The following is a 20,364-nucleotide window of genomic DNA, read 5'->3' as shown; positions in this document are numbered from 1 at the left end:
AAGAGCACAAACAGCACTGAAGCTGTTGAAAAAAAATGCTTGACACGCTGGGTTGTCATCCACTTGCATCACAGCAATCTTAAAGACTCTGCACTGATTTCACTTTTTCCGCAAGAGTCCTGCACGTGACAAAAACAGCGAGCTTAAATCTGCGACATTATTAGACAAAAAATTAGTGTTCTGCACTTGCGCATGGCAGTTGTTTCCATTGTCCAACCCGGGAGGAGGCGTCGTCTTAGCATTTGCGCCTAAGACCTAAAGCTCGCTAATACTTGGAATAATCTTTGAGATGTTAGAGAGAAGAAAGGAGGGGGAGAAACACTGGAGGACTCAACTGAATTTGGCACACTAGAGATGATTGTGTTGCCATGACGATGGCATGGATGATGGTGATGGTGAAGATGCCTACGTAGCCGCCTGGGCCGTCATGGACTGGACCAGGGAAATGAAGTGCTCCACCCGGTCCATCTTGCGCTCGGCCTTGACGAGCTCGAACCTGACGGGGCAGTCCATGGTGGCACAGTGCTGCTTGGTGTCACGGAAACCGCAACAGGAAGAGCACACCTGCAAATAAAAGGGGCATCAACAGTGAGATACAAAAAGACGATTACAATTCTGACAGTCAAGTATAGATATCAGACAAAAATTACTCAACTGTATTCCCCTTAACCTACTACGGACGTGCTGATTTTGCTACAACATGCATTTCCCCTAGAGACCTGCCCCTAGTATACTAGGTACTAGTCTTCAATGGGCTACAGTGATAGCTTTTTTCAAATTAATTTTCGCTACTTAAACTTCTAAATGCTTGACCATTATGATCATTCATATCATATCTGTCACAGTCTTACACCATCAGTAGCATCATTCTTGTCATAAATATTTTTGTGGCACTCATCAGGATGGTAAATATATAAACATTAAACTGTTGAGGACGAGTCCCTACTATACTCGGGCAAGTGTCCAAGGGAAATGCATGCTGTAGCAAAATCAGCCCGTCCTCAATGGGTTAATTGCAGCCTTATGCCCATCTTTGTATTCATCACTTTCATCACAAAATATCATCACATCCTCTTCCTCCTCCTCCTCCTCATCATCATCACCATATCACCACTGGTGTCATCATCATCTTCTCCAGCGGCATGGCAGCAGGGTAAATAAAACCATCCAACTGAGCACCTGTATCTTTATCATCATGGTAATCATTCTCCTTGCACGCCTCTTCCACTTCACTATCACTAAGATAGTTCCTATCATCACATTCATCATCTTCTAAGGAAGCATCAAATGAATCGCTACCATCATCACCATGACAATCACTATATTCTTTGACAGAGCCAGAGGCGATACCATGTCAACCACCCTTTAACTCTTCATGTGCCATGTTCACATGCCCGACTCAGTCGATGGCATGCCAAGTTCGCATATCATGCTCAAATGGACAAACTCTTGATGTACCATGTTAGCCTGCCAGACTGCATGCCGAGTTTGCATATTATGCTCAAATGAACAAACCTGCCCAAACCGATCCATAAATCACCAAATGTCAAAGTACAATTAAAGCGTCTCTCGCAATTTCATTCCTGTAACATGTAGCTGGCATTATATGTGGTAATGAGCTATCAAACGGTGTTTCCTGCTTGAGCTTCTAGTACATTCTAAGTTGCTATCACTGATTTGTGTGCAGAAATCATGCTTCTACAATAATGTAGCTACTCTTCATTTGAAAGACAAATAATCATAGATTTGTCATAAAATACGCATCAAAGGAAAGCGTGACATTTTTTCTACAACTTTGCTCACTACAAGCCTGTTAACCCTAAAAAGACTGGGGGGGGCCTAAAAGGCCCCCCCTCGACATTTCGCGCGATTACTCTGCAACACGCAATGCTCTCGCCGCGATGCTTTATGACTTTTTTCTTTCAAGTTTCCCGCACATTTTGACACCAAATTTGTGACGCCCGGGGGTACGATTCTGAAGTTACATAACATTTTGAACATGCATGTGAGGCCGAAAATGGCTCAAAAATGTGATTTTGCGTACAAAGTAAATGCAAATTCAGTTTTTTCACATGGTTCATATAAATATGCTTATTTTTACTCTCAATGGCTAAAATCAATTTGTTTTAGGAGTATTATGCTTCAAAAAGTGTCTGCCACAAATTTTGTTTAAAAAAACAACAAAAACAAAAGGTCAAAAAAACAAGGAAATACATAAGAAATTCATGAAACAATAAAATAAATAAGAAATTAATTTTGATACCGAATTTTTTTTCAAGTGCATTTGCTAAGAATGCCACAAAGAATAATTAGACCAAAAATGAGCACTTTTGGAGCTTTATTTACTGATTTAGATCAAAGAGTCTGATTTCTCGCATAAATTAGCATAATTAATCAAAATAAAATAAAAGAAGACTATTTTGGAAAATGTGAATATACTATCTTGTAGATTACATCGCACACTACCATTGTGCAAATTTTCGCGGCGATCGCGCGATCCACCGCCGAAATCTTAAGGGGGGGCCCTTTAGGCCCCCCCCCCCAGTCTTTCGAGCTACCAAAATAGCCCAGTCTTTTTAGGGTTAAGCATGCCTGCATTGCTGTCTTAGAATAATGTGGCACACAGGGGGTTTACAATGTGGTGCATAAAGAGTTAAATTCCTCCAAGGACAAAGGGACACACCCACCTTGTTGATCTGCACCCTGGCCCGGTCCCACTGCTGGACTCTCCTCATCAGCGAGGTCACTGTGGTCTGGGGACTTGCCTTGCAGGACTCACACAGACCGGACTTGGTCAGGCGATCGCAGCCAGCACAGTTCAGACTGGAGAAATACTGGGATATGGTTCCCTGACAGCATAAAAACAAAGACAAATGAATATGAATTCTGTCTTGTTATCTTAAAAAAAATTCTATATTGATACTTAATCAATACACAAGCCAAATGAAATCTAAAACATCTCTGTCATATCTTCTAGGTCTGGTATCGTTAGGAATGAGCATATCACATTCAAAGAACTATGGTCTTCACAGAGGTCCTGAGCATTTGTCAGTGATGGATCACAACAGGACCACAACTCTATCAAATATGTTAATGAAATGATACTGAGCGGGTGCAGGAAATTCTATGTCTCTCAAGCAAGAGGGATGTGGGGGTGGAAGCACAACGAGGGGCGTGGCACAGAGAAGGGTGTGGCAAAGCGAGGGGTGTGGCACAGGGCTTTCTCACCTTCCTGGTATTGCCGGAGCACTTGGCCTTAGTGGGGGCGGTGTTGACGTGCATCACCCTGGGCAGCTCCTGGTACCATCCTAGAGTGTCCACGCCCATCATCCCAAACACACGGTTGAGGGCCGGGACAATCTGTCTGGTGATGTAGTAGGGGGTGTTGAGGTTGTAGGAGGGGTCCCTCAGGTACTCCTGAGGGGTGCGGACCAGCTGGATGAGGGGAAGGCCGGGGCTGCCGTGCACCACGACGTAGGGGACGCGCTCGCTGACGCGGGGCTCGGAACGACGATCAACGGACAGCTTTCGCCTGAATTGGAAAGGGAAGAACAGACATTGGTTTTAGCGAGTCTGTTCCCTCTACAAACAGTTCTTGTACATTAAAATGTTTAAATTTCAGGGCAATCAAGCAGTCGATCTATTTCTATACATGGAAATGTCAAATAAAATTCTGCATTCTTTGTGAATTTTCTTTGTGAAATGTGAATTGTATGAAAATATATGAGTAAGCAATATTGAGCAAGGTGAACAAACTTAAGAGGCTGTGAATATGCTTTTGAGCTGCTCAGTGTGCACATCTAATCGTGGGGAAATGAAGACATTTACAGTAAGCTTTGGCATGACTCACTTGGCTATCTCCAGGGCAGGCACACAGGCACCGGGCCGGTAGTACTGACGGCCCCTATACTCCTTGGCAAACATCAGATCCTGGAGACCGATACGACCCTCGCTCAGCTTCTGGAACTGCTGCTGAACGTATCGCTTGACCTTTGACACGTCCTTGGTCTCAAAGAGGATCTTAAGGGAGCGTTCCAACATCTGTAGAGGGTGTAGAGCGCAGAGTGGTTCAACCTCCCATTAGTTTTCAAATCCATTTCGTGCAGGACAAAAGCTTATCTGGTCTAAGCATATTTGGCCTGTCCTTTCGTATTTATTCTTTTTTTTTTTTACCTGAAATGTTCATACATACATCGCTGGTAACCCTTAGCCTCCGTAGGTTTTATGAGACAAGCTATCACGAATACAAGCAATCCACATCCAATGAAATGTCTTTGGAGCAATATCAACTATCATTATATTCAGTTCATACACCCAAAAGATTCCTCACCATCCAAATTCATTTGACATGCATATGTCCTAGAGCCTTTCAGAATTCATCTATCAAAAATTTATTTCTTTGAGACTCATATGTGCTGAATAGATCAAAAACTTTCTACTAATTTGCCTATGATCTCTTATAATTTTACATAATATTCAATACCTTCTGTGAGTAATTAAAAAAAAAAGAGAGATGAAACAGTGGTATGCATTCAGCAACAGCACACATCTGAGTGGAGAAGGCATTTATCCTGCTTACCTTGGCAACGGCTGGACAGGAGTCTCTACGGACTGTCTCAATGCCCTTTGCATCAAAGTCTGGCTCAGCCTGATCAGGTGACTCATACTTGTAGCCAACGTACCTCTTCTTGGCCTGGAGTACACACGGTTTGTACACCTTTGACAAGGGTGAAAGGAAGAGCAGAAATGGGGGAGGGGGTAGGTTAGAGCTTTGTGCTACGTCCATAAATGAAGGGAGAGTATTTCTATAATGTCAATCTAGTAAAAAAATCTCTGCCGAGTCATTCTTAACCCTCCCTGTGCCATTGGATCAAATGTGCACCTATTTCACCTCTAATGGACTAGCAATAAGTGGCATGCAGAGGACTACCAGACAATCACAATGACAGTGAAGTAATTGGGGGAGAATCTAGCCCTGATATGATTCTATCCTATCAAATTGATAAAATTGATTTAATGAAATTGAAGTGACCTGCAGCAAATTTTGAATTCAATATGACTTTCAGCAAATCCTTCTACAAGTAGAACACAAATTTGAAAAAGCAAAAAAAAAAAAGAAAAAGGCCAAGCATGTATAAAGAATCTATAGGAAAACCACCTCACTCATATTTTATTTCAATCCCAGACAAATTGGTCTAATTTTTACAGCCTAGTAAAAGCCAATCACCACCCCATCAGTCCCACTCAAACTGCGCACACATGTGGCAAAAACAGATAATCACCAGCCAAAATAAAGGCAGATACAATGAATCTAATTCATCTAAGCAGTCATTTCTACCAGAAAACACAACGACATATTAGGTCTAGGCAGAGAACAACATATGCATAGCCCTCTTTAACCTGTTGACAGACTGATTTTGCTACAACACACATTTCCCATAGACACCTGCCCAAGTATACTCGGGACGCGTCCTGAAGGGGTTAATGGTAAATTCGGCTTGAGTTGGTCTGTCAAACCAGGGGAGTCTTGTGTAATACTCTTCCTGCAAAACACTTTTCGACATCATTTATGTAGACCAATGCATGCAACAGTCACAGTAATCACTGTTCTAGTAACTTATTCATTTCATTCCAATGCTTCTGGAAATTGTATAACACTTCAGTTAACCTGATCTATCTGGAAAAAAAAAATGACGCACATTTTTCTGTCTTGTTATGATGCAGAAAGGTACTTTACAGCTAAAAAAAAACCCGACACAAATTATCTATGAGACAGAATAAGAGCACAAGGAAATTGCAGTTACCTTTTCCAGTTTGAGCTTCACTGGTTTGGGATTCTCAGCTGTTACCGTGGCAACAATCTCCCGGCCGATCTCGAAGGCTCTCGACTTTGTGACACCTTTCACTAATACAAACAGGCTGGGAGGAGGAAGACAAGAATGAAGTAGGATGATAAAGTATCAAGTGTAAGGATCCTGCATGAACAACTCTACAGAACATGCAAGTTGTCTCCATACAATAGCATTCATTTCTGAGAAAGTGAAGCCCCTAATTAACAATTTTTGCTAAGGCATAGGTGCTTTTTCTTCATTAGTGTTAACTACACTCTCAAATAAGCAAAGTCATTTTTGTTCTCATCTAATTGTTAAAATGTATGCATATGTCATCTTATTCAAATCTGTACCAAGAACAATTTTCTGCCTTCTATCTATCCATTTATTCATCTACTTATCAATTTCTATATTCATCAATGCTGTATATCCATCTATCTATTTATCTACTGATGTATCTACATACCTAAAGCACCTACCTATCTATCTATACATTATGTATTTCCCCTATAAATGTAACCTTCTGTCCATCCATTTAATCAATCAATCAATCTATCTATCTATCTATCTATCTATCTATCTATCTATCTATCTATCTTGCTATCATTTTGTAATCCTTTTTCTCTCTTTACTACTATGGCACATGACGAAAAAAAGAGAAGGTAAGAGAAATGGACCAAGAACTAACCTGTCTGTGTCACCATAGACCACTCTAGCCCCCCACTTAGGGGTGGTGTTGACCATTTTGATGGCCCTTTCCAGTGTCTCCCGACCCTTCCTCACTACACTGTCACCGACCTGGGAGGGTAGGGGTTCATCGATCACAAATACATATGAAATCATATGTTTTTCAACCAGAATGATGTTATGCCTCTTTACACGGTTGACAAATCATTTCCATCTCTATACAAAGTCGATGACATCAAACTTTTCAGCATCCAGCCAATGAAAACTTGCGACTTGCAACCATTTGAGACTCTGATTTTCTGGAATGGATATCTGATATTTCAGGAATATACACTCAGCAAAAAAAGAAAGTAAGCACTTTTCAAGTTCATATTTCTCATAGAATATTTGGCTAAATATTAATGTTTTATATACCATGTTAAAAGAAATTTAATTGGATATCAACACAGCTGGTCAATAAAAATAATTATTTTATGCCAGAGTGAACACATTCTTTTATTCTTCTGAGGCACAAAAGTAAAAATTGGAAAAAAAAGACAAGTTGTAATTCATGCATATGTGCTGTTCCTTATAACAATGAGAACAAAAGACAAATTTAACACAATGAGAAACACAATTTAACTTGCAAAACAGGTTAATTGAGCAAACATTACTGTCATTCGTGGTGTCCGCAATACGCATGATGACATCATCATTCAACCTATAGCATGGGACGATCATAAGCACAGACCTGGACCACCCAACGTCGCCTCACACCCTAAGACTCACCTCAATGCAGGGCATCCTGCCAGAGAAGTTTGCCGACGTGTAGCCGTATGTCACATTAGCAATCAGCTTCAGACCTAGCTGCCTGTTGTCTAGCATCCTCTCCAGCACCTGGAAAAATATCACACGCAGAAACAAACACCATGGGATGATGGCGTCTTTACAAAACTTGTCAAAGCACCACAGCAGACATCGGAGGTGTACTCCCTTTACTACATGGCTATAAATTTGCACCGTTATAAGCATATGAGTAGATTACTCTGCATAGATGATAAGTGTTTTTTTTTTTCTATTGAAGGATTGTTTTCTTAAATATATGGAAAGGATTATGCTATCAGAAGGGGCATTATTTATATCCAAAGCATTCCAAGTAAAATACTACCATAAAAGCAAACTGTTGAGAGATAGGTAGAGAAAAAAGAGAAAGAGAGTGTGTGTTTATATGTCTGTTTTCTGGTATGTATGTATGTATGCATAAAGGTAGAACAAGTGGAATCAATCAAAACACTGGGTAAAGATGAGCAGACAATTGTGGGTTCAATTGTGGGTTTATGATACCACCTCCGGACCAGACAAAGATTGTGATAAAACAACAGTAACGACAACACGAAAGAAATGGAAATGAAAGCAGCATAAGCAGCAAACAAATGAAAAAGACATACAAGTTTGAATCATTGGTACATAAGAAAAGGACAAAATAACATCCCAAATGAGGATAAAATAAGGAAAGAGTGAGATATTAAAGGTTAAAAGGAGAAGTAGAGGATGGCTGGTTACCTTATCTCCCTTGTGATCTTTGAGAGCTTTCTTCACCATGATGCGAGTGTTCAAAATCTGATCCAGCATCCTATTAAATCACACAAGCACACATGAGGAATGAAACACAATAAGCAGACTGTTACATCACAATAATAATACAATACATTACTCACTTGATGTGAGCTGGACTAAAATTTTAGGAGTTTATGTCAAAAACATGTTAAATCCATTTGAGACAAAATAGAGAAAAAGAGGAGTTTTTCACTTCTCATACATTTGCAAATTACCTAATGAAGATTTATTGCAGCACAAGATACATCTGCCTCATGAGATCACAAAACGACTCTTCAAAAGAAATCTAGATTCCACAACTTTTTTCCTTTTTTCTTTAAATATTGATTTCAATTTTCATATTTTGTACATAATCTTATTTTGAAAATGAATATGGATTCATCATGTTCTGGAAAGAAAAAATAAAAACAGATTCATCACAATTTGGACATAAACTCTTTTCTTTTAATGCCCTTCAATTATCAGGTTTCTAATTTGAAATTTATTCAACTGGAAGAAAATAAATGTGTGCATGGTGACAAAGTATAGCTCTGTGGGGGACAAAAAAAAAGTGAGAAATGATGAAAAGAGGATTTATCACATTTGGAAATGAGCACTTCAATTACTCAGCTTAAAGGTCCTGTTTACTTTTGGGAGCAGAGATTTAAAAGATTTTCAAGATATCACTTTTGATGCATATGTGTAGGTCAGCTGTATCACAAAACATCCTACCATATGAAATTTTTGCAATAAAGCCTAAAATATGAGGAGATATTACAATTTTTCTCATTAAACCATAACTGCAGACGGTTTAGTCTGGAAACATTAATTTATTATAACTATTGTGCACATTTTGCATATTAAACAATACTTAGCATTGATTATACTGGTTCAAATTTTCACATTGGTTGTTTCTATCCCTAAATCACATTTAAGAACTATTTTAAAGCACTAATGCTGCATTTTTGTTTCATTGCAAAAGGTGAATTAAGCCTGTAATGCCTTTAAATTTTTGTATTTCTAATTTGAAATTTATTCAACTTGAAGTAAATGATTGCATGCACGGTGACAAAGCATAAATCTGTGGGAAAGGGGAAAAAAAAGTGAAAAATGACGAAAAGTGGATTTATCACATTTTGAAATGAGCACTTCAGTTACTCAGCTTAAAGGGTGTGTACAGTTCTGGTTGAGGTGAGGATTTAGCTTTTAACGTTTTGCGAGATATTCAAAAAGCGCTCTATGAGATGTCAAAGAGCATGCAATTCTAAGGGGTATCAAAACTTTATTTGATGAAAATCGGTTTTGAAATGGCTGAGATATCCAAAAACAAGGTGAAACAAAGAGATCCTAATAAAAGGCGTGGCCTGTCGCCTTTTATTATTATCACTGTTTTGGATATCTCAGCCATTTGAAAACCAACTTTCATCAAATAAATGTTGAATCCTTCTTAAAATTACATGCTCTTTCATATTTCATAAGAAGTTTCTCATTATCTCACTTAGAAATGTTCAAAACATGAATCCCCACATCAACCAGTACTATACATTCCCTTCAACATGATGTCACCTAATAAAATAAGAAAAGAAAAGAGAATCTAAAGCTCCTGCATCTTTGGAAGTCACTTTTGATCCTGGCTCCTCTTACCTTGGCAGGACTCCATGCCTGACGCTGTGCTTGACAAAGACGATACCGTTGGGGGAGATGTGGAGACCATCGGAGGCGAGGAGCTGCTCCAGCTGTCTGGGGGGAGAGGAGAGGCTGGTGCAGCCCAGGGTGTATTCCCCTCCCCTGAGATAGAGTAAAGAGTCACAAAAGTGAGGAGTATTATTTACATTGCGGAGTTTTAGTTTTGCTTTTTGGTTTTGGATTTGGTTTGGGTTTTAGGTTGGTTTAATTTTGATTTGATTTGATTTTGATTTCTGCATTTCACAAATTAAACATAACATTAGAAATAGTCCATTCAAGTGCACTCATTCATTGGAAAATAATAATACAATATACAAATAGACAGAAACAATTAAAATGTAAATCATTGTAAATCAATCAAAATTAAATCAAATTAGTACAAAGAAATGCAGGAGATCACCATCTTAAGGGTAAGCCAGACTATGATGGTGGCTATGAAAAGAATGCATATGGGCAACTTGACATTATAAATCATTGAATGGTACAAGGACAAGGAAATTCTGAAAGAGACAGGTTATACTACTTCCTTTTCATGACAGGGGCATTTTTCTTTCCTTGTGTTAGAATTTGTCTTCCTTCCACAAGACGGAGAAAATCAAAAGGGAAATAAATATGAAAGATAGGAAAAGGGGGATATGAGAAACACAGCAAGACTACACTATTGGTTGAAAAGCATTATGGTCTCATGTTCACGAGAAGTAACAAGTTTATGACAAATTTCTAACCACAGAGTAAACTGCAATTCCTAAGATTAATGGCAAGAATATGTTTGTCATCCTGACCGAACTAGCAGAGCTACATCAATAAATATACTCTTAGAAATATAAAAACAGAGAGTCATAAGCAAAGTTTGTGACACACAGAGTTCTCAAGGACAACCATTGCCACTCAATCATTGTCATGGCATGACAGGATAAAAAAGTCATATGAGTGTATGTCTGCCATTTTGCACATCTTCTCATGCTGCAAAGATATTTTGTGACTGTTTCACACATCATACACAATCAATGCACATATATCCATCATTCAACCTTAGCCTACCAAAGATTACTTTCTCAAAATGCTAGTAACTTTGCACACAAAGCAGGTGGCCCATGGTGATGGATGAGGCTAAACCCTTCACTGCCAACTCACTGGGCTATGTGCTCCACCCTTCCGAGGCAGGTCGAGAAGCAGTAGTTGTAAGCGATCATCATGGACGGGTAGAGGGACTGGAAGTCCAGCACGATGACGGGGTCCTCGTAGAAGCGCGACTCTGGCTCCATGACCAGGGGGATGCATTCGGGCGCCTTGGACCGCGAGCGCTGGTGGACGCTGGGCGAGACAGCGATATAGTTGGCGCACTTGGCTTGTCGGAGCATCATAGACTCAACTCGGTACTGTTGCAGACAGAGAGATAACAAATTTGTCAGACAAAACTGATCTCAGCCAATCAGATGCAAGGATTTCAGTAGCTTATAACAGTTTGTCATAAAATATATCTGACAAAATGCTTCGTGAAATGCCTCCAAGTTCTGCCTGTGTACAAATGTGAAGTAAACTGGCTTAGTCAGAGCACTTCTAAAAAGGAAAATTGGTATAGATTTGCCACTCTTTACAAATTTGCAATACTCACTTCAAAATGGACCTCATGGTGTAAGGGGGGGGGGAGGTTTTATAAACCTAACAAGGTTTTACATGTTTGTTTTCAAAATACAGCAATTACGAAAAAGGTAAAGCATGTAGAAGTTTGGAACACAAAACACAAACTAGACTTAGTTTGCAGGCACAAACCCTTGTTAGTCATTAAGGAGTCAACAAGAGTTTGTGCCTGCAAACTAAACTGGACCTGTGAGCAAGTGAAAACTGTTGACATACCTGAGATCCCCTGGAGAGTACTGAATAGAATTCGATCCCAAAGAGCCTGGCCAGCTCACTGGTCCTTCCGATCAGGTCAAGCTGCTGAATCAGTCTCATGTTCCCCCGGACCCTGGTTGCATAGTACTCGATTGTTCTCCACCTGGTGGTTAGATGGAGATGTATTTCACACAGAACAAAGTTTAAGCCTTTACACTGCTTTTGGTTATATGATTCGGCACGCCGTACACTGGGGTACCGTTGTAACCCGGGGTATAGCGTTGTGTAGTGCCATCTCATGTCCATTATCACACACTTGTGCAATATTGTCATGGCAACTTTTTTCTCATCATCAGCACTGACATAAATCGGCACGGCAATAACGATCCCAATGCCGATTTTCCTTCCATTTCAACTTTTACATAGTGAAGATTACAAACAGGATGTACAATTTGTAAATGAGAGAAAAAAGTTATTATTTGCATGCATTAACTGTTGCATAATCACAAACAAGAAAACATTTGTGAGTATAATAATTCTAAAAACCATTTAATGCACATTTTTGGTAACCCAGAGTACAGTGATGGAAAAAAAAAATTCAACGAAATTTGGTACCCTGGGTACCCCAGGGTACCAAATACTGCATCATATATGGGATAGCGTTTTGAGAAGAAATTATCTGAATTGTGTTCTAAGATACTTGATTGTTATATAATTTTGGATTGTGTTCACCAGTAAAAAGCAATGGCACTGTCAAAATTTGTCATAAAACATTAATCATTGTTTTTTTAACGTACTTAGCATTAAACAGATATTCAAGATGTATATACTGTAGCAGTTGTAGGTTGGACATTCTACATCTGGATAGGGGCAGGTTTCAGTGTTGTTTTTATTTCAAACAAGAAATGAAAAGTGAAAACAAAAAGCATAACACATCATGATGTCTATAGCACTGCAAGCACACAAGAAAATTGAAGCAGATACCTGTAGCAAGCCGTGTTGTGGTCGAACCAGTCGGTCAGAGCACGGAATGTGTAGAGGGGAAGTCTTTGGTGCAGTACGTGGTAAGCCACATTCTCAAATGTGTAGATGTTGAGATTTACCTGTAAGAGGTGAAGAAATGTTTGAGGGTATAACTTTAAAAAACAAACAAACAAACAAACAAACAAACAAACAACAACAACAACAACAAAAACAGATGCACACAAAAAAACACATTTCTGGCATACCACACCCTAAAACGAGAAGATGTCAAGATTCACCGACAGTGTTGCAGAGATGCTTGACTACTATTTGGAACAAAAACACAGTATTCATTCACATCATATTCAATTTCAAAACTGTAAAGTGGCAGGCAATAGTCGCCTCTACTGGAAATACCATCTACTACAGCCACCTGTTGGAAAACCAATCTCCCTACACCTGATCATGAAATGAATCTCTGGCCTTTCTTTTGCATAGCTGCAAACATTAACCCTTTCCTCATGAGAACTGGATAATCCCAAAGACTTTGTATAAAGCTCACTGGGTTCCAGTAGAAAAAGGGTTAATAAGTTTACCAATTCCTCTCCATATCAATTCACTACATTTTGACCCATGTCACGTTTTGTGTTTGATTTTCTTTTTTCTCTCTCCTTGGCTAATAAAATTCTCATTAAAAGCTATCCCCAACAATTGAAACTTGAAGTAAAACAAAAGAACTACCCAGTGAATATTACTGTCAAAATCGATCTAGTATGACTAAAAAATCTTTACTCCCTGTACGTACAGTGTATCAACAAATCTTACTGTAACTCATGATCACGACTGTCATTATCAGCATCATCTTCATCAGCATCATCAGCAGCAGCAGCATTATCACCACCATCACCATCATCATCATCATCATCATCACGATCATCATCACGATCATCATCATCATCATGACTATCATCATCATCAGCAGCAGCAGCATCATCATCATCATCATCACCACCACCATCATTGTCATTATCATTATCATTATCATCATCATCATCATCATCACCATCACCATCACCATCATCATTATCATCTTTGTCAACATCATTCGTAGTCTATTTCGAAAAGAGAAGCGTCCATGCTCTGAATGGTCACCTCGTGTCGGATAATCCTCCACAGGTTCAGAACAATCCTCCCAGCGATGGTTATCTCAGACATGTGATCGGCGCCATACGCATCCTTGTCGGCAGAAAAATGACTCTCCCTAGGATCATCTGCCATGAGAACCAATGAAATTTGTGAGTTCACATGATCACAATGAAAAGTTTGGTATCTCTCGACAGGGATAGGGCCTACTTTCGAGCACCAAGACCATCCTTCATCAGCACGAGGCTGTTGTAGATGGTGGTGCAATGGCCCCTTGGGAAGAAAAGGGGTTGGGTGTGGCTGAGATTGCTGGATTTTGGTCCTTTCCATTGTGTTGTCCACATAACTCACCAGATAATTCTAGTCGAACACATTTTCCCCAAGCCCCTGAAATTCCCATAGACTATATACAGGACCCATCCAGTCACCACGGTCAATCGGTTGATTATCACATAAAAGGTTTGTAGATTGGAAACACAGCTTGAAACCAAAATTTTGGCTTGAGAACCATACACACACCTTATCCTATTATTGAACTAATGGCTATTTTCAAATCATACCTGCAATTAATAATAATGATTTGTTATTTCTATAGCGCTTTTTTCACTATATACAAAGTGCGATAAGATGTCATCCCTGGTCACTATAGGAGATGAAATATATACAAATAGCCAGGCAGTGACAGTATACAAATGATGCACAGGACAGAGTGGATCGGTGAGAATTGGATGCGTGAGTTTAACTTTGAAACTGTTTAAACCCACGAGTGCAGCGAGTGGGTTTTAGACTGTTCCAAAGTTAAAAGAGAGCATCCAATTCTCACTGATCTACGAAATAGGCCTGTGCATCATTTGTATTATAAAATGGGTCCGTAAATTCATGAAATACGACCATTTTCCCCATCATGCGTGCGCTACACCTACAACACTGTACAAGACTTGAGCCATGCATTTGGATTTTACCGGACGCATGGCCATGCGTTCGGATTCTACCGGACGCATGGCTCAGTGTGGATCAGTAAAAATCAATGCATGACAATTGACCAATCAGATTGCAGAGATTCTAAAGCCCATTTTATAATACAAGTCCAGTGCATGCATACGGATTAATCAGTAATTCAAGTTCTAATGCAACATCATGAAAGTTGGACCAATCTGGGCGGAACAAGCAGATGAATTGCTCTGCTGAGATTTTTGCTTGCAATGGCTGATTTGAAACTCCTTTGTTTCAAGTGCGTATCAGAAAATAGCGGCACCAGTTTGAGGGTTGACATGACACCCTTGTTGCAGTCATTGAGGTGAAGAAGACACTGTCCTACTGCAACATCACAAAAGTTGGACCAATCTGGGCGGGAGTACATGAATTGTTTTGCAGCAACTGTGCTCGCAATACCCCTTTGTTTAAGGTGTAAATCAGAAAATAGCGGCATCAGTTTGGGGGTGGACATGACACTCTCGCTGCAATCATTGAGGTTAAAGGGATGGTAAACATATGTAGTACTGGATGAGGTGAGGATTCAGCTTTTGATTTTTTTGTGAGATACTTAGAAGCAACTTTATGAAGTGTTACAGAGTATACAATTCCAGAAGAGGAATTCAAAGCTTATCTGATGAAAATCGGTTTTGAAATGGCTGAGATATCCAAAAACCAAGAATTAAGCAATCCTAATAAAAGATGGGTAACACCTTTATTAGGATCACTTTGTTTTGGATATCTCAGCCATTACACAACCAATTTTCATCAAAAAAAAATTTGAATTCCTCTTGGATTTACATGCTTTTTCATATTTCATAAGAGGTTTTTCATTATATCAAAGAATTATCATTAAAAAAATGTTGGAAACCTGAAGCCTAATCTGAACCAAAACCATAGGCCCCACTATCCCTTTAAGACAGTGATATCATACCTGGTAATCTTGATATCTGCTGACAGAGCTGAACCTCCAGGAAAGCGGCTCGCTGGAAGAGGTAACCCCAGGACAGCTGCTGGATTTCAAATCCTGCCAAAATATCAGGATCATGCCTACAAAAAAAAAAGAAGAAGAAAAGATAAAAAATCCTCCAGAAAATAAACAGCATAAACATTGCTCCACAATCTTCCTCTTACAGTCATTTCCTCTTCTTGACTCACAGTAGTATCTTTAATAAACACTGCTGGATCACTGGAGGAGACTTACAGCCATCGGTTCTGTGTCTGGGAGAGTCAGACCCCAGACACGTAACTGAACTCACTGTAATTCTCTCGTAGATAGTAGGTCATTCTTGTGAAGTAGTCACACACACGCACACAAAATGATTGATATACTCGGGTTGTGAGGTCTACAGATTTACACATATCTATTTATCAATCAAATCTTTGCTGCCCTGAAACTGCACCTAAAAACAAAGAAATAATTATAGCAATTGAGAAAAATATGCAGATGAAGATGAGTATGGAACAACGGACACATTTCAAGAAACAGCAATTTCAAGATTTTGAAAAAGTGGCTCATTTCTGCATCCATGTACCTTGTATGTAAATTTTGAAGTGAGATTAAAAAGAAGCAGTGTCTGAGTTCTCTTGATTGATCATGAGCATTGTACCAATGTTTTGTGTTTACTTTAAGCCCTCTCATTTTTTTGAAACTAACCTTCTGACCAGCTTGACAAACTCCTCAAACATGGCCTTCTCATCTTGAACGTAGGTGACCTCCAGCCCGCTCACCCCTGACCTTGCCAGCCAGTCTCGCTGGGTCACAACAGTCGAGTCCGTCGGGTTCCCCGTCGCTGCTGCTGTGCCTGGATTGTTGACCTTCGACCCCGGTCTGGAGAGGTCTACCATGATCATGCCGACCTGGTGGCGTCCCTGTCCCTTTCCATCTTCCCCGGCCCCGTGGTCCCCGTTTTGGTCGCCCCCTTGATGGTTGCCGTGGTGATGACCCTTGGCCGGGCTGTGGGGGCTCCCACCGCCGGGGTCATCCTTGTGGATGCAGTAGAAGATGGCACGGATGGGGTCAAAGTCAGGGTCGGGGTGGTAGTCCCTCCTGGTGCGCGTGTGGATCTCGAGACTCATAGTGGTCACGTGTTGTACCTTATGGAAGATTTAGGGATCAAAAAGGGTGTGGTCCTGGTGTTTAATCAAGTCCAGGTTAAAACAGATGCTGGCTACTATAAAATGTTGTTGCAATACAACTCATCCCATATTACTGAACCTGTTGAGGACAGGCTAATTTTGCTACAACACACATTTCCCATAGACCCCTGCCCGAGTATACTTGGGACTCGTCCTCAACAGGTTACAGACCAGCAATGATAATCATGCAATACAATACACATAAACATGGCACTTCATCATTGGAATGTATGCTGAACAAGCATGTTTTTATCATTGCATGCATTTCACTGTAGCATTCCTTTGAAGCATTTCAGAGCCAAAGCTAGAGTGTCACAAAACTTGCAACTGACAAATCAATCCCCACTGGAGTATCCACAAAGCCCAAAGACTGCACGAAACACATGGTGGTAAAAGTTGTTACTCCCTTTACAAGAAGACAATTTAAATAACAACAAGACTGTTTGGAAGAGACAAATCCTAATACAAACTTGAACTACAATTTAGGTCAGTCACACAATCATACTCGTTTTGTTTTGTTTTTTAATCAATGAGACACAAGAGAAGCGCTGATGATCATGGTCATCATATCACTTTAAAATCAAATAAAATCAGTGTGATTTTCATAATATTATGGTCAGACATGGACATGTTCAGGGAGATGTGGTAGAGCACACTCAGTCCCACACATATCATCTAGTGCTGGTGTACTGAAGCAATGCTACCATGGTGCTGACTACTGTACCTTGGACATCTTGTACTCACCACATGAAGGGCCTTTGCATCCTGGACATTGCCCTGGCTGACCTTGAAGCCGTACGTGTTCTTTGGTGTTGGGCCCTCGATCTGAGAGGTGAGTGCTTTCCTCTTCGGAAGAGGGGTGACGGGTGAAGACTGAGAGAGATGAAAACATGGGAGTCAGGAAAATGAATTTGTGTAACTTCTGATGACAATTCAGACATAAAATTTGGTTCCCTGCTATCTTCTACAGATAGGAATTTTCAGATTTTACATAAAGCACATGTTTTGAATTCTTTGAATAGAAATATTACATTGAAATAAGCCCAATATGACTTTATCTATGCTGGTTTTTTTTTTATTCTTACTTTTTTGAAACCAACATAATTCCAGGAAATGCAAGTACAAAAGAGAACAACTAACAAGTGAAAATACAGTCATCCCAAGGTGATGTTATCCCACTGAAAACAGAAAATAACAAAATGTTTGCATCACAACAAATGCTGGAACAGTCATATAGGAAAACACGAGCCTACACAAGATGCATGTATTTGTCAGTTTTTAGAAGGATGAGTTTGTAACATTCCCAAGAATACTATTCCCTGAACTTTGCTGCACCTTTCACCACAAGCCCTACAACGACACTTTACTCAAAGAACTTTAACCATGATGAACAGAGTAAGGAAGTGGTGGAATACATATTTCTACTTTCTTTTGAATGCACAAATCAATTTCATTCTGTCAAAGAATAAAATGACACAGAGTGCAGGAAAATAAAGAGAAGGAATGGAAAGCACATCCCACAGTGGAAGATTTACATTACATTCAACCACTTTAGGATCAGGATTTCAGTTTTAGAGCTGCGCCAATATCTTTGGACTTTTATAGCATGGAGTGGGAAGATTTTTTTTTTTTTGTTACCTGTGCTGGAGTGTTGGGAAGGTTAGGATTTTTCTTCAGTCTTGCCACATCCGAAAAAGGTCCAGGTTTCTGCGAAGCTATTGGGGTCACGCCTGGCTGAGGGGCTGCCAGTGGGAAACTGGTCAGTGGACGAAGTGGTGTGCTCGACAGTGGAGGGGTGTTGCCATCCCCTGGTCTCTCTGCCAGCCTGCTGGACTTTGGTGTGCTCCCGCTTGCCTGAAGAGGAGCGGCCATCAGAGCGGTTAAGTGATGTCCGGTTGTTGGTGTGGAGGGATTGCTGCTGGGGTTAGATTGTATAGCAGCTGTTGGCTCGGTGCAATTCACCTGTCCTGCTGTTGGGTGACTGTTTGCATCACTGCTATGAGGCGATGCAGTGCCCTGGCTATTGTCCTGCCCTGGACCCTTGAGGGCAGGTGGCTGCAGCTGTTGAGTTGCGGGGATGGACTGCTGATTGGGAGTGTCCCCTGGATGTTGCTGCACTTGATACGAGGGCTGGTGGGCAGGATTTAGCACACGCTGAATTGGCGATGCCAACTCCTGCTGGCACTGCAAGACCCGCTGGTCACTGTGCGGCAGCGGTTGCAGCGCATTGCTGCCACCAGCTCTGCCTACCTGGGCAGTTCCACAGATCCCTTTCTCCCCAGCATACCTCAGATTACTGTTTGTATTTGATTGGCTGGGAGTAGCAGGATACGGGCTGGTAGGAACGCCCAGTGAGTTTCCATTGTGATGAGATGGCAGAAGTGGCATGCTCCGCCCTGGCGACTGGTGAGGTGGTTGTACAATGTGTTGATCAGGTTGCTGAGGTTGCTGGTATTGTGGCAAGGATGGCCCTTCATGACCAAAGTGGTGCCTCTGCCCACACTGCTGCTTTTCATTCATCCAGTTGGTCACTGCATCCCTTGGAGGGGGATATCTGGACGGCATCCACACAGCATCCCTGTTGTACCCCTGGTGCACAGTGGAATAACCCTGAGAGGTGGGAGTATCCCCCTGTGACTGGACAACTGTTTGCCAGTGGGACAGGCCCATGTTGCCACAAGGGGTTTCTGCATGCTGCAAGGTGGACGGGAGCATGCTCTGCACATGGGTTTGACTGGGTCCCTCCCTGAGGTGAAAGAGAGGAAAGCTCTTCATTATTTTCCTCCACAGGTATGATGTTGCCACAGAGAGTACTGAACATTACATACGACAGTATATTCTCTTGAGACTTGGCATCCTTTTGGATTGGAATATCTTATCGTAAAGGACATTTTGCAGAAAACTGAGAACAGACTATGCCTGCAAAAAAACAAACAAAACAAAACCACATATACACACACATTAAAAAAATGTACATAAAGGCCTAATTGTATGAATCAAGCAGCTGCTATATAAAACTTCAATATAAGAGAATTTCATTTCTGAACCCCGAGACTACGCCTGGGAACAGAGTCATGTTTTCCTAGCTGCAACCCCAGAGAACATCACACACACCGAGTATTATACTTGTAGAAGTACTTCTAATTCCATGCAAAATTCGTGTAAGTACAACATATTAAACAAACACTTCAAACTTTATCCTTTAATAGCACATGATATTAGGAACTCATTTTCCTGGTTATACCTTTGCCTTCCTGCATGATCTTGTGGATTTCCCCAGTATGCACACTGATGGTGAACTTCTGGAAGGCCATACTCCTGGAGACTGCTCCGCACCATGGAATCAGTCGGAGGCATGGCAACTGGTCTCCAAATCTTTGGTTTCGCTGCTGGGGCGGTGGTGCCACTGTCAGGGTATGGGTGTGGTGCCTGTGGATAGGACACCCTGTAGGGGGGCTGCCCAGATGGCGAAGGGTGCTCATGGTTGGATGGGTGGTGCTGATTTGGAGTTGATGGGTGGTGCTGATTCGGA

The 20,364-nt window shown here is 40.8% G+C and overlaps 1 protein-coding gene across 1 annotated transcript in view; it reads right to left on the bottom strand.

The window, feature by feature from the left end:
• Nucleotides 1–257: 257 nt before the first annotated feature.
• Nucleotides 258–20,364, bottom strand: part of LOC139737240 (DNA polymerase zeta catalytic subunit-like) — a 43,045-nt gene continuing 22,938 nt past the window's right edge. The window contains exons 16-34 of the mRNA XM_071647916.1: nt 20,077–20,317; nt 18,471–19,578; nt 17,577–17,705; nt 16,351–16,790; nt 15,628–15,743; nt 13,731–13,849; nt 12,600–12,718; nt 11,637–11,778; nt 10,914–11,158; nt 9,738–9,881; nt 8,061–8,130; nt 7,287–7,394; nt 6,520–6,629; nt 5,805–5,919; nt 4,580–4,717; nt 3,851–4,041; nt 3,229–3,532; nt 2,688–2,849; nt 258–564 (exon numbers count right to left, since the gene is read on the bottom strand). Of these exons, the coding sequence (XP_071504017.1) occupies nt 406–564; nt 2,688–2,849; nt 3,229–3,532; nt 3,851–4,041; nt 4,580–4,717; nt 5,805–5,919; nt 6,520–6,629; nt 7,287–7,394; nt 8,061–8,130; nt 9,738–9,881; nt 10,914–11,158; nt 11,637–11,778; nt 12,600–12,718; nt 13,731–13,849; nt 15,628–15,743; nt 16,351–16,790; nt 17,577–17,705; nt 18,471–19,578; nt 20,077–20,317 (4,160 nt within the window). The 3' untranslated portion in view covers nt 258–405. The remainder of the gene's footprint in view (nt 565–2,687; nt 2,850–3,228; nt 3,533–3,850; nt 4,042–4,579; nt 4,718–5,804; nt 5,920–6,519; nt 6,630–7,286; nt 7,395–8,060; nt 8,131–9,737; nt 9,882–10,913; nt 11,159–11,636; nt 11,779–12,599; nt 12,719–13,730; nt 13,850–15,627; nt 15,744–16,350; nt 16,791–17,576; nt 17,706–18,470; nt 19,579–20,076; nt 20,318–20,364) is intronic.

This window comes from Diadema antillarum, unplaced genomic scaffold, assembly GCF_040938485.1.
Source record: "Diadema antillarum isolate AM-2024a unplaced genomic scaffold, OU_Dant_1.0 seq00000687_RagTag, whole genome shotgun sequence".
Lineage (NCBI taxonomy): Eukaryota > Metazoa > Echinodermata > Echinoidea > Diadematoida > Diadematidae > Diadema > Diadema antillarum.
The sequence above is the reverse complement of the archived record's forward strand: the minus strand, read 5'-3'. Positions and strand labels throughout refer to the sequence as shown.